The sequence below is a fragment of the Sorex fumeus genome, unplaced genomic scaffold, assembly GCF_029834395.1.
Source record: "Sorex fumeus unplaced genomic scaffold, SorFum_2.1 ptg000051l, whole genome shotgun sequence".
Classification (NCBI taxonomy): domain Eukaryota; kingdom Metazoa; phylum Chordata; class Mammalia; order Eulipotyphla; family Soricidae; genus Sorex; species Sorex fumeus.
Window position 1 is genome coordinate 1,277,118 of NW_026606108.1, and position 22,500 is coordinate 1,299,617.

Below are 22,500 nucleotides of genomic sequence, written 5' to 3' on the forward strand. Positions count from 1 at the left end.
GGAAGTGCTTAGGACTCACTCCTAGCTCTGTGCTTAGGGAATCACTCCTGGTGGGGGCTGGGGGCCCATAAGGGGCGCGGGGTATCCAACCCAGGTCTCCCACGTGCAAGGCAAACGCTCTACCCCCTGCTATAGTTCCGGCCCGTTTCTGTCTTTTAATGGGAGCCCGCATGCACTACTCAAGGATTGAACTGCCCAAGAGCCTCTCATCGTTCCTATCCTTCTTCGGATTCACTCCAGCGTTTCACTTTGTTTCCTCTCGGGTTTTTAGCCGGGGCTTTTAGAAGTCAGGTGTAGCTGTATTTTAAAACGATACAATGTACCTTGAATGTGCGTTCTCTTGCTACGGCGGAACGCCCTCCCCCTCCCTCCTCTGGAGTCTAACTCGCGCGCCAGCCCAGGCAGGGCGAAACGGCAAAGCTTCGGAAGCGTGCGGGCGGGCGCCAGGGGAGCACCCGGACCCAGGCAGCCGGGCAGCGGCGAGAGGGCGCGCCGGGCGCGTGCGGGAAAGCGGCTCTCCCGGCCCCGGCCCGCGCTCCCTCGCCGCCGTCCGCACGTGGGCCCCGACGGCGCCCGCTTGGGCCCGGGCCAGCGCGGAAAGGCGGGCGCCGCCTCTCGGGCGGGGAGCGCGGGGTCCAGCGCGTCGCTCCCGGCGCCTCTCCGGGCCCGCAACTTCTCCCGGACGCCCTGGACCCCGGCGCGCCCCGGGCCGGGGCTGTCCGGAGCCCGCGGCCGCCACCGCCAGGGGGCCTCCGGGCTCCCCGGCCGCCCGGGCGGGGAGGAGCGCCGGGAGGAAGGGGCCGAGCCGGAGCCCCCGCCCCGAGGAAGGGAGGAGGCGCATCCCGGCGCATTCCCGGCCGCCCGGTGACTCACGGGCCAGGAAGCGCCGCGCCCGCCGCCCCGGAGCCCGACTCGGCGCCCAGGTGAGCGCGCGGCGCCCCCGCCGCCCCTCGGCCCGCGGCGCGCTCGGAACCGGCGCTCGGAACCGGGCGGGCGGCCCGCGGCGGGGTCGGGCCCGGGCCGGGGGGACCGGCGGGCTCGGCCCTCGGGCGAGGCCTCCGGGCGCCGCGGCCTCCCGGGATCGGCCCCGCGCCCCGAACCCTGCGCCCGGCCGAACCCGGAGTCCCGCGCCCCCCGGCCCGCGCCCCCGAGCCCTGAGTCCCGCGCCCACCCCGGCCCGCAGCCCCGGCCCTGTACCCCGCGGTCCTGCGTCCACCGGCTCTGTGCCCCCTCGGCCCGCGTCCCCTGCCCCGCGCCCCCAGCCCGCGCCCCGGAACCCTGCGCCCGGCCCCGAACACTGAGTCCCGGGCCCCGCGCCCCTCGGCCCGCCCCCCCCCCCCGGCTCTGTGCCCACTCGGCCCGCGTCCCCCGGCCCCGCGCCCCCGGCCCCGCACCCCCGACCAGTACGAGGTGCCCGGTGCGGGGATGCCGGGCCCCGCGTCCCCTCGGCCCGCGCCCCGGGAACCCCGAATCCCGTCGCCCCGGCCCCCCGCAGGTCCCGGAGCCCGCGCCCCCGCACGTGTTGGGCCCGGCGTGGTGATGGTCATTGTTGCGGCCGCCCCTCTGGCCCGGCCGGTGCCGCAGCCATCGCGGGGCCGAGTCGCGCTTTGTTCGGGCGCCGGTGGGCTGCGCGGAGGCTCGGGGCCGAGGAGGCGGCGGGACGTCCCGGGGGTCCGGGGAGCGCGCCGGAACGGGCCACGCGTGTGTCACGTCTGAACGGCCCCGGACCTGCGCGCGCCAACTCGGAGCCCTGGTCGTGGCAGGGGCGGCGCCGTGTGGCCCCTGGACCGCGCGTCGTGTGGCCCCTGGACCGCACCTGCTGCCTCCGGGGCCTGCGCAGTTCTGGGTCTGAAAACCGCGGTCGCAACCGGTGCGGGCTGCCAGCTGCGGGGGTGCCCTTGCTTTGTGCCAGGTGCGCTGTGTGTGCGTGGTGGGATGTGCCCCTTGCAGGGGGTCGGGCGCATGCCCGCAGGTGGCAGTCCGGAAGCTATAGTGGCCACCGTCCTGCAGCTTTTGGCGTGTCTAGCGCTGCGCGGCCCTTCTGCCCCCCTTTCAGTGTCTCTAAAGGACGTGCGGGATCCCCACGCTTTATCTCAGGACACTGTCAGACCGCGGAATAACTGCAAACAGGTTTGGGTGCTGAAAGTCTGCTGAATGCCAATAGATCAACCCCAGAAATTCACCCACCAAAGTGGTCTTTGAGCCCCATCCCCCAAAGTGGTCTTCCAGGCCTGGCTTTCTCTGCATTTTGAGTTTGCATAAAGTAAAATTCCCTTGTATTTGTCTATTTCATGATATGTTCGCTGAGTTTGATAAATGCTTGGCCAGTTGCCACCACCCTCATAACATAAAAGTCCCACCTCTGGGGTCTCCACTGCCTCCCCACGCTTCTCCCGTCCAAGGACTCTGCTCCGGTCCTGTAGTTGAACTTTTTCCCATGGCACTTGGCGTTTGAGGATTTGAGATTCATCCCTGTTTTCCCTTGCAGGGTAAAGAATGAAAGTTTGAAAAGTGTGTTTTCAGGGCATGGCCTGGGGGACTCGGGCCCCAGCGCGCTTGAGCTTACTCAGCCCCTGGAACCATTTCCCTGGCCTGATGCTAATGTTTATGTTTGGTTTTGGGGCACGTGCTGGTGTCCAGGCAGATTCCTGGCTCTGTAGTGGGAGTGGGGAAGACCAGGCGTGTGGGGATTGAGTCTGGCTTGGCACTGGGCAAAGCAGAACACTGTCACCCCGTACTCTCTCCCTCAGCACTCACCCCTTCCCTCAAGCAAAAAGATTTTTGTTGTTTTTTATTTATTGATTTTTTGGGGGGTCACGCCCAGTGGTGGTGCTCTTGATCCCTTTCCTGCCTTGTTCTCAGGGATTATCCCCGAGGGCCAGAACATGCCAGGGAATTCTAACCAGAGTCCTGGCAGAGGAAACCCATGCAAAACCTTGTCCCGCACTGTCTCTCTGGCACAACAAATATTTTTGTTTGATTTTTTTGTTTTTTGAACCATACCTGGCAGTGCTCAGGGCTTACTTCTGGCTCTGCGCTCAGGAAGGTGCTTGGGGACCATATGGGGCCCTGGGGATCCTGCTGGGGTTTGCTGTGTGCAAGGCGGCCACCAGATGCCTCACCTCCTGTTTTGTCTCTCTGGGCTCTGCAGATATCCATCAGACTTGAAGAAGTTCTCTCATTAAAACTTGATCTGAGAGTTTCCTCTGTGAATAGTCTTTTCTGTTCAGACCCTGGTTTGGGAGATTTGCAGCATCTTCGCAACACCATTGTATTGCATGGATAATCGTACCTTTCCACTTGGTCCTGGAGCTCTCTGCTAGTGACTGTTGGTGTGGGAGAGATGGCTCGTAATTTATTGCATTGGCTTCCTGTTCATCGATGCCATCATTTTGTGCTTGTCCTCACCCCCGCCCCTCTCTGTGCACATGCCCCAGCTTAACGCTCTGGAGGTGAGTCTGGGCTTAAATGGCCACTGAGGTTTCCAGAGCACTGACAGTCCCCAGCCTTAGGTCAGGGTGATGTGTGTTCACAGCACTCTCCATCCACACTCCCCTTTCCCTGTTGCTGTAGTGCAGACAACCCTCCTGCAGGAACAGGCATCAGCTGTTTGTGGCTGTCAGTAGACTTGAGTGACTGTCAGTTGGATTTTGTGGCTGTCAGTAGCTGTCCGTGGTCTCGCAGTGGTTGTTGGTGGTTTCCTAGTGTGAAGGGCTGTCAGTGGGCTGTAGTGGCTGTAAGCAGCTGTCGGTGGCCGTCAGTGGACTTTAGTAGCTGTCAGTGGGCTGTTTCATTGTTAATGATTTTGTTTGGGGGCCACATGCAGCAGTGCTCAGGCTTACTCCTGGCTCTGTGCTCAGGGATCACTCCTGATGGGGCTTAGGGCCCTATAGGATGATGGTGATCAAACCCATATCTACTGTATGCGGGGCAAGCATTTTATACCCTGTCCTATTTCTCCAACCCCTGCAATCGGATTTTTTTGTTTGTTTCGTTTTGGGTCAGACATGGTGATGCTCAAGGATTACTCCTGGCTCTGCACTCAGAAATTACTCCTGGTGGTGCTTGGGGGGATCATATGGGATGCCAGAAATTGAACCCAAGTCAGCTGCATGCAAGTTAAGCACCCTACCTGCTGTTCCATCCAGCCTGCCTTAGGTCTGATTTAAAAAAAAAAAATCCTATCAACCTGTTTACCAAACTGTTGGTCTCAGTTACTGTTTTTGAACTCAATTCCTTTTTAGTATAGGGGTTACTGGTTGCCCCGACTGGATCTCAGGGAGCAGCCATATGAGTTTTGAGAGCGGGACGGCAGCTGGGGAGATGGGGAACGGGGTGGGGCTGCAGGAAGAAGCTGTTTCCTTTCCTGTGCTGAGGCTACCCAGGGCTTCTGACTGGTCACTTCAGAAGAGAAAGGAAGTTCCAAAGAGGAAGGCTGGGGCTGGAGAGATAGTATAGGGGTAAGGCACTTGCCTTGCACCCAGTTGACCTGGTTTGATCCTCACCACCGTATATCCTGCCCCAGCACTGCCAGGAGTGATCCCTGATCCCAGAGTGCAGAGCAAGAGTAAACCCTGAGTACTCAGGTCTGGCCCAAAAACCCAAAAGCAAAAAAAAAAAAAAAAAAAAAAAAAAGCAAACAAAAAAGCCACAAAGGAGCCAGAGTGACAGAGTGATAATACAGCAGGTGAGGTGTTTGCCTGGCACATGGCCGACCAGGGTTTGCTCTCCAGCATCCCATATGATCCTTCTAGCACTGCCGAGAGTTCTTCCTTCCTTCCTTCCTTCCTTCCTTCCTTCCTTCCTTCCTTCTTTTTTTGTCACATCTGGCAATGCTCAGGGGTTCCTCCTGGCTCTGCAGTCAGGAATTACTCCTGGCGATGCTCTGGGGACCATTTGTATGTTGGGGATTGAACCTGGGTTGACTTCGTGCAAGGCAAACGCCCTTCCTGGTGGATTATCACTCCAGCCCCCAGGGGTGACTTCTGAGTGCAGAGCCAGGAGTAACCCTTGAACATCACCCCGTGTGGCCCAAAAACAAAAAAACAAAACCAAAACCAAATGAGAAAACAAAAACAACAAAATAATTATAATAAAATAAAAAGATTTATTAAAAAAAAAACAGCAGGGGAGAAGAAGGTTGAAAGGTTAGTTTGGTGACCCACTGTGTTTTTGTGATGTGTTCTGGGCCACTGGGCAGTGCTCAGGGCTGACTGCTGGCTCTGCCCTCAGCAGTCACTCCTGGTGGGGCTCAGGGGACTCTATGAACCCTATTTGAACCCGGATCAGCCGTGTGCAAGGCAGGCACCCCACCTACTGTGCTGTCTCTCTGGCTCCACGATGACAGTGATGTCTCCCCCAGCAGGCGGGGGGACAAGAGAGCTGCCTGGTGCTGTGCTGGCAGCTGAGTTGCCCACTGTGTTCTCAGGTGCAGCAGCCACCCTTGTTTGGTGCCCTTGCAGGCGCTTCCCTGGGTGCCAGGCTTTCCTGGGGGAGGTGCCTTTGCAGGGTTAAAGGGAGGTGCTGGTGGCCAGTGATGCGGGAGCACGTGGGGTCTCTGTTGCAGGGGGTGAGGTGGAGATTGGTGGGACGGAGGAGGAAGGGTGCCTGGTCTACAGTGGTCAGTTTGTGCGGGTCTGAGGACACCTGCTGGGCCAGGTGTGAGAAGGTAGGAGACTGGTCCCTTGTGGCCCCTAAAAAAGTAAGTAAAAAGTAAAGGCCCTCCCGGTGATCGTCGATTTGCTCGAGCGGGCCCAGTAACGTCTCCATTGGAGACTTTGTTGTTACTGTGTCTGGCATATCGAATACATCACGGGGAGCTCGCCAGGCTCTGCCGTGCGGGCGAGATGCTCTCAGTAGCTTGCCGGGCTCTCCGAGAGGGGCAGAGGAATCGAACTCGGGTGGCCATGTTGGCTGCGTGCAAGGCAAACGCCCTACCGCTGTGCTATCGCTCCAGTTCCCATTGACGTCTTCTGACATGGGAGTTGCTCTGCACCTGACATGAATTTCCTAGATCTGGCAGCCGCTGTCTTGCTCGTGCTGTGACAGCCCCCGGGAGTAGGCGCGGTGACGCTGTAGTGTCAGCTGTCTGGGTGGTGAGCGTGCATCTACGAGGAGCTGGGGTGACTGAACCTGGGGTGACTGGACCAGCGGCCTGGGTCTGTCGCGGCAGAAAGCAGGAGCTGGTGTGCTCTTGTCTTTGGGGTCTTAGCCACTGGGCTTCCTGTGGCTGTGGGGGCCAGGGGAACGTGGCCGCCTCGGGGCTGTGAAGCAGGGTTTGTCCCTGTATGTGGTGTCAGTTGTGGGTCAGAGACAGTCCCATCTTCTCGCGGGCACCACAGGGCATTGGGGTCTGTCCTGGCTCTCATGAAGTCATTTGACAGCATTGGCGTTGCTGTGTGGTCACCGTCAGTCACATCCGAGCTGCTGCTGCTGCTCCTCATCTTTCTCCTCCTTGATTCAGGGCTCTGTGCTCAGGGATCACTTCTGGCAGGGCTGGGGACACCATATTTGGCGCCAGAGATTCAACCTCGGTCAGCTGTGCCTAAGGCGAATGCCCTCCCTGCTGTACGATCTCTGCAGTTCCCATTGACGTCTTCTGACATGGGAGTTGCTCTGCACCTGACTTCCAGGCACGTCCCAGGGGACAAACTTACACACGGTGACCTGGGTTCAGTCCCTGGCACCCCATGCAGTCCCGTAAGCACCACTAGGAGTGATCCCTGAGTGCAGAGTCAGGAACAAGGCCCGAGCACTGCTGGGTGTAGCCCCCAAGCAAACACTGCTCCTCTGCTCTGTTGCTCTGCATTCTTCAGATGAGAAGAATCACCTGGCATTTGTGATTCCTTGTAATGCAGGTCACCCAGTATTTGTGCTTATCCCTCTGACTTATTTCACTTGATGTGAAACTCTCCAGATCCATCCACGTTGCAGCAAAAGCCACGAGCTCGTCTTTTCTCCTGGCTGTGTAGTGTTCCACTGTGTAATACCCAGACACAACTTTCTGCATTCACCTGCCTGTGAACAGTCGGGTTGTTTCCATATCCTGGCTGTGGCAGGCAGTTTTGCTGTCAACGGAGATGAGTGTAGGTCTTTTTGAATCATTGTTTTTGTGTTTTGGGGGTCGACACTGAGGTGTAGAATGGTTGGTCATGAGGAAGCTCTGATTTTCCTCTGCGGAATCTCGGTACTGATTTCAACGGAGGCCGAGCAGGAGGATATTTCCATCTCTCATCAGTCCTGGTTGTGTCCACCTGCAGATAGTTACGTGTGAAGGGCCTGGCCCCCTCTCTCCAACAACAAGTATCTCAGCTCACAAGCCCTCATGCAAATAAGCTGGAAAGTTCAGCGCCTTCCTGGCCTTTTTCCAGGCAGCTTTGATTTGCTTCATGCCGAGATAGCTCTGCTTTCTAGGTGAGGGCAGAAGAGACGGACAGCATTTGAGAGAGACCTTGGAAAGCCGTGTGCAGGCTGATTTTCCCAGTTGCGTTGGACTGGAAGATTGTGTTTTTTGTTGTTGTTGTTGTTGTTAGGGACTTGCCTCAGGTCCCAGCATCCTCCTCCTCACATCCCCGCTCCCGCCTCCCAGCCTGTTCTGATCTGGAGAGAGCAGCTGGAGTCGGGCGGCTAGCCCTGGAGGCGAGCGTTCTGTGGGAGTCGGAGAGAAAGAACAGTTCAGCCAGGCCCGCCCGCCTCCCTTTCTCTGAGGACTTGTTTTTAAACATATGCACAGATGGCACAAAGATAGTGGCCATTTCTGCTTTTCTGGAAAGGGTTGTTCTCTGCTTGCTGAAGAGGAAGCTGCCGGTCTGTCTTGCCTGTGTTCGCAGAGACGCTTCCGAGCGATCGTGTATCGCCGGTGCCAAGTTGCTACATGGGTGGGCAAGCGTTGTAAAATTAGCAAGTCCCGGGATTGGAGGTGCCGGGAAGGCCCCGTTTCCAGGAGAGCCCCTGCCTGACGTGGGTCCATCCAGTGGACTCGTGGTCCTGCTGCCATTGAGGTCACCATGGGGCAGGCACGAAACCTCGGTTCTGCATTTTAGGTTGGCAGCTTTGCTGAGCTGGCCTGACACATTTTACTTGTATTTTTATCGGTGCCACATTCAGCGGTGCTGGTGGGTGGAGAGGGCTGGGCTTGTGCTGGAGTCAGTCTCTTCGGGCCAGTGACTCCATCCTTCCCTCTTGAGCCCGCTGACTTGGGGTTACGGCTGTTGGTGTGGCGCCGCTGTGCCCCTTGGGGACCTGTGTGTGGTCTGAGGGATGGGGTGTGGGGGCAGACCCTCGGCTGGGTGCTCCAAGTTGATGAGCTACTGCTTCGCCACTGCTTCTTCCTGCCTGCCTGGGGCTTTCTGAGAACCTCAGTTTCTCCTTGCCTGATGCGTGGCCAGCGCTGGGCCTTTGTCTGTATCTGTGGGTGCTGCGTGTGACCCGGCCCGTCGGGCACAGCTGCTCCGAGTAGTGTGGGGATATGGAGCGGGTGGAGCCTGGGTTGCAGCAGAGCACTGGGGGAGTAACCCCTGAGCACCCTGGGGTGTGGTTCAAAACTGTTGCATAGTGAGTGCTGGGTGGGGTCAAAGCTGCCCAATCCTGTGAGGGTCAAGGCCCCTCTCCCCTCCTCCCCACCCCCCATGCTTCTCCCTTGTCCTTCAGGGCTGCCCTCCTTGTGGGACCTTCCCTGCTTTCACTGCCCTGTCTTTCAGAACCACGGGGCTCTGGCCCTTTGCATGAGGACCTGGGGACCCTGCATGGAGGGCGGGGGGCCTTCGGGAAGGGCAGACCAGGGGGGCACTAACCTCACAGACCTCGAGGGCATGTTCCTTCTGCCAGCCTATGAGGGGCTTGTCAGACCTCTCGAGGTGTCACCCAGGGGTGTCAGGGTGTGCAGGAAGTGACAGAATGTGGTCCCAGGGAGCACTGACGGCCAGCCCCCTGACTGCGCCCGCAGGCAGGGAGACAGAGGTGCTGTTGAGGGCCCTGTCCTTCCTGAGCGCCAGGTGTGCTTGCTTCCAGCATGGCGGCCCAGGTGACGCTGGAGGACGCCCTGTCCAACGTGGACCTGCTGGAGGAGCTGCCCCTGCCGGACCAGCAGCCCTGCATCGAGCCCCCGCCCTCCTCACTGCTTTACCAGGTGGGTGCCTGCAAGGCGGGTGGGGAGCACCCTGCCAGTGGACTCCACGTGACACCTCCTTTCCACCTTCCAGCCAAACTTCAACACAAACTTTGAAGACCGAAATGCGTTTGTCACTGGCATCGCGAGATACATCGAGCAAGCCACAGTTCACTCAAGCATGGTCAGTCTCCGTGGCTTTCTGGGGTCGTTCTGATGAGTCTGGGGTTGAGGCAATTCTGGGTTAAGTACGTAGGTCTTTCCACTGCCGCGGTGGCCCCTGCGTTCTGCCAGCACCACCAGCTCCTGCTGTCAAAGGGAGACTCCAGAGTTTAGGGCTCTTGGTCTGGAGCTCAGCATTTCAGAAGCTTCTCTCCTGTGGTGGTTCTCTCGCATCCTTTGTTCATTCGCTCTGTGTCCCCTTGCAGAATGAGATGCTTGAAGAAGGCCAAGAGTACGCCGTCATGCTGTACACCTGGAGGAGCTGTTCCCGGGCCATCCCGCAGGTGCCCTGCCCTCCCTATGGCCCTCACGCGTCACCACAAGCCCCGCCCATGCGGCAAAGCCCCGCCCCCCACGCGGCAAGCCCCGCCCGCCCACCACTACCCAGACTTCCCTACCAAGTCCCACCTATGCAGCAAGCCCCGCCCCCGCCATGCAGCACACCCCGCCCATATGTCACCACCCAGACTTCCCCGCCAAGCCTTGCCCACCAACCCCAGACCTCCCTAAGCCCTGCCCATCATCACAAAGTCCCGGCTACCCACCACCATCCAGGTGTCCTCTGCTAAGCCCCGCCCACCACCACAGTCCCCTGCTTGTATGTGCCAATCCCGGGGACCTCCCCATAATCACAGTCCTGCCCATAACCTGAACTCCGCTGTTCTCTGAGGGTGATTCTTATTTCCTCTGAGAAGCCTGTGAAGGCTTGTCTAACTGCCAGCTTGTACTGTCCTCTTGTCTGTCTTGGGGGACTTCCTTCCCCTGGCCTTGTGCTCACTGTCCACTGGCCTCAAACCCAGGAGGAACCCTTTGCTTTATCTTCAGAGTAGTCAGGAGGGACGACTCTATCAGCACAGCCCTGTCCACCCTTTCCCCAGCAGCCGTGCCCTGGTCCCTGTGAGACTGGTGCAGTGGCCGCCATCTGCCTGCCAGACATGCAGCCCAGTGCAAATAGGCAGCCACACCCTGTCACTGTACCCCTGTCCCTCCCATGCAGAGTGGGGGTCTGGTTGAATCCCCTTTGTCCTGCCTTGCTTCTCCCCAGGTGAAATGTAATGAGCAGCCCAACAGAGTGGAAATCTACGAGAAGACCGTGGAGGTCCTGGAGCCTGAGGTCACCAAACTGATGAATTTCATGTACTTCCAGGTAAAAGGGCGGTGGCTGTCCGCGGCTGACTGCTTTGGGCCCCGCCCTGGCCCAGTGCCTGTGGACTGAATTAGCCTGGGCCTGTGCAGACGGGGGAAGTAAAGCCCCACAGTGCAGCCGACTGTCCCTCCAGAGCAAAGGCTCTGGTTTCGCTTCTCTGAGGGTGATTCTTATTTCTTCCATGAAGCCTGTGAGGGCTTGTTTGGTTGCCAGCTGGTTTTGGCGACTTGTCTGACTTCAGGGGCTTCCTTCTCTCGGCCTTGTGCTCATCTGACCCATTGGCTGTCCTCTGGTGAGCCTTGGGACCCAGGAGAAAGCCTCTGCTTTATCTTCGAAGTAGTCAGGAGGGAAAACCTGCCCGAGTCCCCTGCCCACCCCCCTTGTTTGTTTTGGGGCCACACCTGACGATCTTGGGGCTTACTCCTGGCTCTGCATTCTGGAATCACTCCTGGTGCTGCTCAGGGGACCACAGGGGATGCTGGGAATTGAACCCGGGTCAGCTGGTGTGCAAGGCTGATGCCCTCCCGCTGTCCTATCACTCTGGTCCCGTCCCCTCTTTGTTTAATCTCTTAAAAGTTCCAGCCTCTGTTCCTGGAACAGCTTATGGGGCATTTTGCTCAGTGGCTTCTGGAGCAACCCACAGCGACGCACTCACTTTAGGGAAGCAGCTGTTGACTTACGGAAGCAACAGAGAGGCTTGTTTGGAAGTGAAAAATAAGCAGAGGGGCAGGTAGCCTGGGGTCCTGGCCTGAGCCCCTGCACTTCCTTGCACCCCAGACTGACAGCACCCTGCAGCCTCCAGAGAAGCTCCCTGTTGCCGTCCCTACAGGGGGGACAGTCTGAGTGCTGGGCCCTGCTGCTCCCTCTGCAGTTTCCAGAGCACAAGTCCTTAAGCAGCTTCTGCGTGTCTGTTCTTTCCTTTGGGGAGCCTCCCAGAGCAGTGCTCAGGTGTCAGGGCCACCCCGGGTGGCTGGGCCCCGTGGCAGTGCAGCCCAGAAGCTTTGCTGTCCTTCCAACCTGTGGAAGGTTCCCCAGCACAGGAACTTTTGCTCTCCGGCTGTGGTCGCAGGCCGGGGCCTCCAGCCAGACTATCTGTCGTGTGTCTCTGTGTCTTCCTTCCCTCCTGGCCTAGAGAACCGCCATCGAGCGCTTCTGTGGGGAGGTGCGGCGGCTGTGCCACGCGGAGCGCAGGAAGGACTTTGTGTCCGAAGCATATCTGATCACGCTGGGCAAGTTCATCAACATGTTCGCCGTGCTGGACGAGCTCAAGAACATGAAGTGCAGTGTGAAGAACGACCACTCGGCCTACAAGAGGTGAGTGGGCGCTGGCCGCGTCGCGTCCTGGGTGCCGGGGGCCCTGGGATGGGCAGGGGGGTTCTGTGGTGCCTCAGGGGTGGTGCCAGTGCAGGGGCTGGTGTCCTGGTCCCTTCCAGATGTCCCTGAGAGGGCCGGATGCATGCTCTGCACCCAGGAGCCCTGCTTCAGTCCCCAGCAATGCCAGGGTGAGCCCCGAATGAAGATCGAATTGGTGTCTACGGAGCTCTGTGAATGCGTGTGCTTGGGGACTGGCTCCAGAGGGCAGGGGGGAGCCACAAGCTGGTATTGGCAGGAATCACCCGGAGGTTTGTCCCAGGTGGACCTTTGATAAGTGGAACCAGGGGCCCACTTGGGACCTTTGGCACTGGGCCAAGTGTGGCAGGGAATGTGAGTGGGGCCTGCTGGGGACTGCCTTGGCCTGCCTGTGGCGTTCCTCAGACTTGGGGGGGACAGCAGCCCCTCTCTGGATGGGGGGGTGGTGCCCAGGTTGTGAGCCACTGGCCAACCCCCCACCCCACCCCCACTTCTGTGGCTCTGCTCTGCCCTACCTCCAGGGCGGCGCAGTTCTTGCGGAAGATGGCAGACCCGCAGTCCATCCAGGAGTCGCAGAACCTGTCCATGTTCCTGGCCAATCACAACAAGATCACGCAGGTGAGGCTGTGTGTGGCTGGGCGTGGTGGGGTGCAGGGGTGGGTGGGTGCAGGCCAGCCCAGCCCTCGGTGCCAGCATGTTCCTGCCATTCCCAGTCCCTGCAGCAGCAGCTCGAGGTGATCGCTGGCTATGAGGAGCTGCTGGCCGACATCGTCAACCTGTGCGTGGACTACTATGAGAACAGGATGTACCTGACGCCCAGCGAGAAGCACATGCTGCTCAAGGCACGTGGGTGCCCGCCCGCCCCCCAGGGCACTCTCCTGCCCCTGCCACAGGAGAGTGCTGGGTTATGTGGTGGGGGCTTCAGTTGGAGGAAGTGGGAGCCAGTTGCCGTTGGGAGGTCACAGCACCTCCATCGCAGCATGGGAGCAGGGAGGGGCTTTTGTCACTGCACTGGAGAGGGGGCCTTGGTCCCCAGGAGAGGCTGAGCTTAGTCCCCAAACCTTTACCCCACTCCTCTGTTCCTGCGGGCGGTTATGCCCGTATGTGCTATTGTGTGCCAGGTGTGTGCCAGCTTGCGTGTGCCTAAGTGCATGTGAGCGTGTGTGTATGCATGTTCAAGTACGCACTAGTATAGATGTGAGCATGTGTGCAGGTGTGTACCAGTAAAAGTGCAGATGTGTGAGTTCAAGCATGTGTGTAAGCATGCATTTCTACGCATGCGTGTATAAGCATGTGTGTACCTGCATGTGTAAAAGCGTGTGCGAGCATGTGTGTAAGCATGTACCTGTATGTGTGGAAGCGTGTGTGCACGTGCACAAGTGCGTGCTTGCATGTGTATGAGCATGCGTGCAGCCATGTGCCCATATATGTGCTTGTATGTGTGTGTGCAGGCATGTGCCACGTGTGTGAGCATGCCTGCCTGCGTGTGCACAGCAGTCTCCGTTCCACGCTGCCTACCTGCAGCTCTCCCTACATTCCTGGAGTGTCTGGGACCCGACCCCAATGCCCAGAGGCCTGGGGAGCAGCAGCAGGAGCCACCCTACATGGCAGGCGGTGTGACCCTGCTGAGTGCACAGCCTCCCTCGCGGACGTTGGGGCTCCCTTCCACCCCACGCCGCGGGAACAGTATGGGTGAAAGAAGAGTTCACCCGAGGGGTGGTTGTTTATTTTTGGCTATTTCAGAAGTGCTGCTTAGCTCGGTGGGCCCAGGGCTGTGTTAGTGGGCTCTGCAGGGTGAGCCTCAGGAGGAAGATGCGAGCACCCGCAGTGCCTTTGCAAGGAAGGGCCAGTGAGTGTCATTTCAGCCGCTGCGGCTGGGTCTGTCCCCGACGTCTGACTCTCCGTCCTTCCATGACGTTCCAGGTCATGGGGTTCGGCCTGTACCTGATGGATGGGAGTGTCAGCAACATCTATAAGCTGGATGCCAAGAAAAGGATCAACTTGTCGAAGATCGATAAGTACTTCAAGGTGAGCTCAGCCCCTCCCTGTCCTGGGGCTGCCTGAGTGGGGCAGCTGCTGGTCCTGTGCACAGTGCACAGCTGGGCTGGGGTCACATGTCCGGTCCTGGAGGATCAAACATTTTCCGGTTGCACGCAGATGCACAGTGTGCCCAAGACGGCATTGCCGTGGCACCATGTGTGGGAGCATGCCTGCCTGCGTGTGCACAGCAGTCTCCGTTCCACGCTGCCTGCCTGCAGCTCTCCCTACATTCCTGGAGTGTCTGGGACCCGACCCCAATGTTCACGATACCCAAGCCCCCGGCAGCATACTTGATGCTCGTGGTTGCTACCAGAAACAGACTCATATATGGAAGGGCTGTAAGCCATAGAGCCATTCCAGCCCAAATTAAAATAAAGGCCATTAGTATTTCTCTAGTTGTTTATTATTAGCACATAATATATATTCATTATAGTCTCTTCAATGTAGTATATACTCATTAGTTTCAGTTCACTAGCATGTAGAATTGCAGGGTTTTTAATGTCCCGGGATCCACATTAGCAAGGTAGGTTAATTGTTATATTTGGATCCTGCTTCTCCCATCGTATTTTGTTCAAGTGGATGTAGAAATTATTTATAGCTTTTTTTCACCAAGTGTTTTACAGATACCGCGTTCGGCACTCAGTAATTATTAGCATGAGTCATTCTTGTGATCGTGTGTTTGGGAATGGAACACGCATAATGACCCTTTCTTTTTCGTATTTTTTGAATATAGCAACTCCAGGTGGTTCCGCTGTTTGGGGACATGCAAATAGAACTGGCAAGATACATCAAGACCAGCGCGCACTACGAGGAGAACAAATCTCGGTAGGAGAGAGCGCCGCCATCTCAGCCTCTGCTCTGTGGCACGGCCTTTGACATGGTGTGCACTGAGACCCTGGGCTCTGTGGCTCTGGGTACTGAACTTCAGCCTTAAGTCTTTTGGCTTTTGCCGAGCTGGGGTTGAGTGCAGGCTGCACACACTTGCAGCCCCTGTTCCCCCCAAACCACTCCCGGCCTGTAGTGGAGTCTCTTGTTGAAAGAGGTGCATTTTAAACTTTAGTAGTTAATGGGAAGGCATTAGGAAGTGCAGTAAGAGAACTTTCCCACATCCTCCCAGGATGTTGGTTAGCATCGGTCTTGAGTGAACACGTAAATCCTCTGGGCCCGATGGATAGCTGGTAAAAGCTTTCCACTTGTGGACTGAAGCACTGTCAGAGTCCACCACAGGGCCAAGGAGGTGGCTGGGTGGCCGAGCGCTGGCCCTGCCTGCGGAAGCCGTGGGTTCCATCTCCAGCATGTTAGTGCCTCCTGAGCACAAAGCAGGGAGTAGTCGCTGAGTGCCTTTGGGTATGGCCCCCAAATCAGTCACACTAAATAAAAAAATGCATGTAAGAGGACTGTACGTAACGGGCTGAAGAGACACGACAGGGGTAAGGCACTGGCTTCGTTGCAGTTGACCCTGGTTTGACCCCTAGCACCACACAGCATCCCCTGAGCCCTGCCAGGAGTGATCCCTGGTCACACCACCAAGTGTGACCAGCCAGGAAGTAAGCCCTGAGCATTGCTGAGTATAGCCCCAAAATCAAAATAAATAAAACAAAAATCGTGAAACGAACTCAGGTAAGCCATGTGCAAGACAAGAGCACTACCCACTGTACCATCTTTCTGGCTCTTGTTTTTTTTGGGGGGGGTCACACCCAGTGACACACACAGGTTACTCCTGGCTCTTCACTCAGGAATTACTCCTGGCGGTGCTTAGGGGACCATATGGGATGCTGGGACTCAAACCCGGGTCATCACATGCAAGGCAAACGCCCTACCCGCTATGCTATCACTCCAGCCCTGTTTTGTTTTAATGGTACCATGAAACAAACCCAGGGCCTTGAGCTCTGCTGCCGAGCCAAGTCCCAGCATAGTGCCTCCTTGATAAGCTTTCCCCACCCCTGCCTGCCAGCCCACTGGTAGTGCCAAGGGCTGCAGTCCAGACGCCCGCAGGAGTCCGTCATCTGTTCTGCCTCCAGGTGGACATGCACGTCATCAGGCAGTAGCCCCCAGTACAACATCTGTGAGCAGATGCTCCAGATCCGGGAGGACCACATGCGCTTCATCTCGGAGCTGGCGCGCTACAGCAACAGCGAGGTGAGCGGCCCAGGGTGTCACTTGGGGAAACGGAGTTTCCTTCCCAGCCGTGTGCGGGAAAGTGCCTCCATGCTAAAACACTTAGTCTAGTGCACCAGGCCCCGGGTTGTATCCCGGTAGCAGGCGCATCTTCTGCTATCAGAGAAGCACAGCAGAACACCTAAAACCAGAAAGGGGGTGGGTGGAGGTGGGGCCCCATCAGTTAAGGGGCGTATCCTGCGCTCAGGGAAGGGGCACTGAGGGGCGGGTGCTGGGTGGGGGGAGCTCTCCTCACAGCCTCTCTTATGGGGAGGGTGCCCCGGGGCCAGGCTGGGGGAACACTAGGGGGCCTGTCGCTCCCAGAGCAGGGCCAGGAGTAGGGTGCAGGGGAAGTGCTGGGTGCTCACTTGGGGCTTTTTATTCTGTTTCAAAGTCAGTTAGACTGGGGAACTTCGACATCACTCCCCAAGGTGCTCAGGGTCCGTATGGCACGGGCGTTGACCCTGGGCCTGCTCCGTGCTCCAGACCTCTGAGCTCTCTTGGACCCTGAGTTACTTCTGTAAGGGGACGCTTCTGGCAGCCCGGTGGTATTCCCGCCACAGTCCCTGCCGGCGGTGCTGGAGCTTTGTGCATGTCAAGTTCTTGACGCTGCCTTCCTGGCCCTAAAAATCGTTTCTGTTTTGGGATCACTCTCCGCAGTGCTCAGGGCTCACTCCTGGCTCTGTGCTCAGGGATCACTCCTGGCATTCTTGGAGGACACATATCTGATGCTCGGGATCAACCTGGTCAGCCGGATGCATGGCAAAGTCTCCACCTCCCGTCTTTTCTCTCTGCCACTACCCTTCCACCCTCCCCCCGCCACCAATTCACTTTTTTTGGTTTTGTTTTGTTTCTTGGACCACATCTGGAGGTGCTTAGGACTTGCTCCTGCTTGGTACTCAGGGGGACCAGTGTGGTTCTGGGGTGCAAGTTTGCCGTGTGCAAGACCAGGCTATATCCGCTGTACTATTGCTCCAGCCCTAAACATTTTTGACTTGAATCCCTGGGTTCTGGCCCCCAAGCCTTGAGAAATTCTCCCCGCCTCGGGCCAGCCTGTGCCTCCTTCTTACACTCAGTTGTTGGTTTTGAGGCGAGCAAACAGACAGTGGCATGTGGCCCCGAGCTCACTGGGGCGGGGCAGCCTGTGTCCCTTTAGTGCAGTGTTCCAGGTCTCACTGGCCACTTCTTGGAGGCGGTGGGTGTCGGCCAGTGCAGAGGTGCTTTGGTGGCCCCGTTCTACTCCCCTGTCCCTCTGCATCAGGTTGTCACGGGCTCAGGCCGCCAGGAGGCCCAAAAGACCGACACTGAGTACCGGAAGCTGTTCGACCTGGCGCTGCAGGGCCTGCAGCTGCTGTCACAATGGAGTGCCCACGTCATGGAAGTGGTGAGCGCTGCGCGGCCTGGGGGCCAAGAAGGTGGTTCAAGGGTAGAGCCCGGGTGCCATGCCTGCGTGTGGCCTCAGGTCTGATCCTCTGCACTGCTGGAGTCCTGTGGCCAGAACAGTGCAGTGTCTGCAGACAGAACAGACTCTGTGTGGATGCGCGTGTGTGTACATGTATAGCCATGCATGTGTGTGTGTGTGTGTGTGTTGTGCAGATGCCCGGAAGGCTGATCTTTGGGCAGTGGAGGTGATAGGCCCAAAGGGGTTGGATTGGTTCTGGGGCCGCACCCAGCAGTGTCTGGATCTACGCCGCCTCTGCACCCAGGGGCCAGCTGGGCCTCCAGTCCTCTGTCCTTCCCCTGACCCCAGACGGATTTTATTTACTTGCGCATCAATGGTCACTCCCAGAGGTGGCGGGAAGCGCGTGGCCGGGGATGGAGCCGGGCCTCCTGCATGCGGAGTCCGGCGCCCTGGGTCCCCAGACGCTCGCCCAGACGCGCTTAGCTCCTCTCCCCTCGTTGCCCCAGTACTCCTGGAAGCTCGTGCACCCGACCGACAAGTACTCCAACAAAGACTGCCCCGACAACGCTGAGGAGTACGAGAGAGCCACCCGCTACAACTACACCAGCGAGGAGAAGTTCGCCCTGGTGGAGGTGGGGCGCCTGCTCTGCCCAGCCTTGCACCTTTGGCACTGCTCACTGTGGGACCGAGTGGCTTCCTGCTGTCCCTCCACGGTTCCCGGGAGGGATGGGCTTGCTGGCAGAGTCTGGGGGGCAGGGAGTGGACACGGGGGCAGAACCTGTGGCCGAGGAATAAGTGAACAACCTGGTCCACCTCTGTGATCATTCAGACCGTGTCCCAGCTCTGTGGTGACATGGGGGCCGTGTCCGTGCTCTGTGGTCACTTGGGGGGGTGTCCCAGCTCTGTGGTCACTCGGGGCTCCTGGGTGGGTGTGGGTGTCCGGGCTCTGCTGTCCCAGAGCCTCTGACGTGCCAGCGCCCTCCGTTCGTAGCTGCCCTTTCTGCATCATCTCAGCCTCTGCCTATTCTCTCGTCGGTCCTGATTCTGGGTGCCTTTCACACATCCATGCCCGACACTCCGATGCTGCTTCTCACGCGGGCCCCCCACCCCTCCAGCTCATTGCCCCTTGGTGCACCCTGTTTGCTGCTCTGAGCTGTTGGTCACTATCCCCACTCCCTTCTGTCCTGACCACTATTAGCTCTGATCTGAACTGCTCCAAAGGAGCCAGTCCCTCCTCCTCCCCTCTCTCTCCCTCTCTTCTCCCCCTCTTTCCCTCTCCTCCCCTCTCTCCCTCTCTCCCTTTCTCCCTCTCCCTCTCTCTCCCCCCCTCTCTCCCTCCTTTCTCTTTTTTTCTTACCCCCTCTATCTCTTCCTCTTTCTCGTTCTCTCCATCTCCCTCCCCGCCCCCCTTGCCGTATGGCATTGTGTGACTTCTAGTACTCAGCTGTGCCCCGCATCGTGTGATACACTGGATGGCTCCATCCATCCCTCAAACTCCCTCCCTGGTTTCCAGAATGGAGGGTGTGTTGGTTTGCTTTGCTTCTCTTACACCTGCGTGAACGTTAGGTAGTGTTGAATCATCTTGGGACTCGTTCAGGCCCTTCCCCCAGGCCTGTGGATATGGGGTGTCTGGTCTCGGGGCTCCTGCTGGCTGGGGTGGAACCCGCTCCCTGGTGGCAGGTGCCCCTGGACCTGACGGGGGCAGCTGCGGGTGGCCCTGGGGATGTGAGCAGCAGTTTCTGCACACAGGGCTGCCCGAGCCACTCAGAGTCCCGTGTGCCCACAGGTCATCGCCATGATCAAAGGGTTGCAGGTACTGATGGGCAGGATGGAGAGCGTGTTCAACCACGCCATCCGGCACACCGTCTACGCCGCACTGCAGGATTTCGCGCAAGTGACACTGCGGGAGCCGCTGCGGCAGGCCATCAAGAAGAAGAAGAATGTCATCCAGAGGTCAGCCTGCCGGCCACCTAGCCCCTTGTGTGGCCTGGAACATGATTACGGCGTGTGTCGTGTTGTACCTGCCGTGTTTGACCCCATGTGTCTGGACTGCTGGGCATGTGGACATCTGGGCATGTGGACAGCTGGGACGTGTGCCTGGACAGCTGGGGCATGTGTCTAGACAGCTGGGCATGTGGACAGCTAGGACTTGTGGACAACTGGGGAATGTGCCTGGACAGGTGGGGCGTGTGCACAGGTGGATGTGGGCCTGGACAGCTGGGTGTGTGGACAGCTGGGCATGTGGAAAGCTGGAGTGTGTGCACAGATGGGCGTGGGCCTGGACAGCTGGGGTGTGTGGACAGCTGGCGTGTATCCCTGCCAGTTTGTACCCTGTGGGGCCCGGTAGCCTCTGCCCCTGCAGGGACCCAGGTAGCGTTGAGAGGGAAGCCCTAGGGGAGACTGGGTGTTACTGGGTGCCCCTCCCGTAGAAGGGCTCGGCTGGCTAGAACCTTCTGGGTATTGTCGCCGTGAAGCTGCTCCTGACTCGGTGTCTGGGGCTCTCTCTGGGACACTGATTGGGGGCTGTCGCTGTCCAGCTCTTGGCACCCACTGAGGCCCTCAGGCCCCTGAGGCTGCCCCCTGTCCTGAAACCTGTTCTGGGCCTTTCCCCCTATTGGGGTGCGTGTCTAGAGCTGCACAGAGGCCCCATGGTGCCGGGGACCTGCCTGGGCTCACTCTCAGCCCTGGACCTGCTTGTTCTCCTCTGAGTCCCCGAGAGCTGTGTGTGTATCTTTGTGTGTGTCTCTGTGTGTGTTTGTGTCTGTGTATCTGTATGTCTGTGTGTGTCGGTGTGTATGTTTGCGTCTATGTATCTATGTTTGTATGTGTGTCTGTATGTGTGTCTGTCTGTATGTATGTGTGTGTGTGTGTCTGAGTGCGTGTGTCTGATGTCTGTGTATCTGTGTCTGAGTGTGTGTATATGTCTGTGTTTATGTGTGGGTGTGGGTGTGTGTTTGCTTGTGTCTGTATGTTTGTGTGTTTGAGTGTGTGTCTGGGTGTGTGTGTTTGTGTCTATGTGTCTGTGTGTGTCTGAGTGTCTGTGTCTGAGTGTTTGTGTGTCTATATGAAGTCTGTGTGTGTGTCTGTGTGTGTCTGTGTGTGTGTCTGTGTGTATTTGTGTGTTTCTGTGTGTCTGTGTGTCTGTGTGTGGTGGCAGGCCAGAAGATGCCAATTCCCGTGTGTCTCAGGCCATTCGTCCTGTCCTTGCATGTCCCCGCCATGGTGTAGGGCCTCCCTTACTGCCGGATGTCCCTCAGTGTCCTGCAGGCCATCAGGAAGACAGTGTGTGACTGGGAGACGGGGCACGAGCCCTTTAACGACCCTGCCCTGCGTGGCGAGAAGGACCCCAAGAGCGGCTTCGACATCAAAGTGCCCCGACGCGCCGTGGGCCCCTCCAGCACGCAGGTTCCCGCCCCGCCCTTCCCTTCCTGCACTCTGGGCTGACCTGGGGGTGGCCGCTCCCTGGCCTGTGGCCATTTGCAGACTGTCATGTGCCCCCCCCCCCCCCTTATGTGCGGACAACCGCAGCGTCTGTCACGACTCCCTGTTGCCCGTGATCTCGGGGCCTGGTGCTCATGGCTTTGGGCGACAAGCGGGCCGGCCCCCAGGGGCCTCCAGAGACTTGCGAGTGTCCTGGCGCGTGTCCGCGTGTCGCCTTCTCCCCCGTGCATGCCAGCCCTCCCCGCTCCCGCTTTGCTCTTCTCTCTGGGCTTCCTGGGTGCTCACGCCTCTCCGGTCCACGCCTGTGCAGACCCTCCCGAGCAGCTTCCCGTGTGACTAACTGCTCTCTCCCGTCTGTCCGTGTCTAGCTGTACCTGGTGCGCACCATGGCCGAGTCTCTGAGCTCTGCCGAGCTGCTCAGGCAGCTCAGGTCTCTGGGCTTGGAAAGGCTCTTGCATGTGGTAAACGCGTTTCTGAGGCAGTCCTACACCTATCCACCTCTGTTAGCCTTCGGTGGTAAGATGTCCTTCCTTCTTCGGGTGACATTTGCGGCCCAGAGGCGGACGGCCCCGCCAGACCCGAGCCTGGCGCCCAGCCCCGCGGGCCGGCCCCGGCAGGCAGGGCGAGGTGGCGCCGGAGGCCTCTGCCGCCGTGGGAGTGCGCGTCGCTAATGGCCTGTGTGTATTCTCTCCTCCGCCGATGTTTCCCCGGATAACGCAGCTTTACATGGTGAGAACCATGCTAGAGTCCCTCATTGCAGACAAAAGTGGTTCCAAGAAAACCCTGAGAAGTAGCCTTGAGGGGCCCACCATATTGGACATAGAAAAATTCCACCGCGAGTCCTTCTTCTACACGCACTTGATCAATTTCAGCGGTAAGGGCTCTGCTGGCCGCGCCGGGCATGTTCTAACACCGCTAACACCGCCCACGACGCTTCCGCCTGCCTGACCGTCCCGCTCCGGTCCCAGCACGCCCGGACGGTGGCCGTGCCGTAACCCCGTGACATCCCCTCATCTGCCGCTTTCCCTGCGGGGCCAGCCGAGGGTGAGGCTGGGCTGGCCCTGAGACATGAATACAAAGTCTGGACTCCACGGCTTGGAAAAGCAGGACAGTTAGGGCCCGGCCCCCAGGGGCCGCAGCGGGCGGAAGGTGGAAGGGCCTCGGGGAGCCGGGCCTGAGCTTCTGTTTGCCACCAGCTGGACTTGGACTGAGTATTCATGTGACACCGTGTCTCCCCCTAGTCGCGGAAGTGGTTCTGCCGGGACTCGCTTTTGCTCCCAGGCCTGTCTGGAGATGCGGGGGGATGTGGTTTTGTGGGCAGGGGAGGGGGCGGGTCAGCACAACGTGGTGATGGTGGATCCTGTCCCCGGGGGCCGCCCTGGTGGACCTTCCCGCCCGGCCCTGCGGAGGCTGACACATGCTCCTTGGCTCCCCACAGAGACGCTCCAGCAGTGCTGCGACCTCTCGCAGCTGTGGTTCCGCGAGTTCTTCCTGGAGCTGACGATGGGCAGAAGAATCCAGTTCCCCATTGAGATGTCCATGCCCTGGATCCTCACGGACCACATCCTGGAGACCAAGGAGGCGTCCATGATGGAGTGAGCCCTTCCCCGCCAGGCAGGGGTGGCGGAGGGCAGA

The 22,500-nt window shown here is 58.8% G+C and overlaps 1 protein-coding gene across 1 annotated transcript in view; it reads left to right on the forward strand.

Moving 5' to 3' along the window:
• The first annotated feature begins 781 nt into the window (after nt 1-781).
• Nucleotides 782-22,500, forward strand: part of CYFIP1 (cytoplasmic FMR1 interacting protein 1) — a 45,307-nt gene continuing 23,588 nt past the window's right edge. Inside the window, 18 exon segments of the mRNA XM_056124420.1 lie at nt 782-923; nt 9,010-9,127; nt 9,201-9,290; nt 9,535-9,612; nt 10,374-10,475; nt 11,608-11,789; nt 12,347-12,443; nt 12,539-12,667; nt 13,749-13,853; nt 14,599-14,690; nt 15,887-16,004; nt 17,284-17,406; nt 17,931-18,056; nt 19,211-19,377; nt 20,682-20,829; nt 21,234-21,526; nt 21,528-21,739; nt 22,304-22,460. Of these exon segments, the coding sequence (XP_055980395.1) occupies nt 9,011-9,127; nt 9,201-9,290; nt 9,535-9,612; nt 10,374-10,475; nt 11,608-11,789; nt 12,347-12,443; nt 12,539-12,667; nt 13,749-13,853; nt 14,599-14,690; nt 15,887-16,004; nt 17,284-17,406; nt 17,931-18,056; nt 19,211-19,377; nt 20,682-20,829; nt 21,234-21,526; nt 21,528-21,739; nt 22,304-22,460 (2,336 nt within the window). The 5' untranslated portion in view covers nt 782-923; nt 9,010.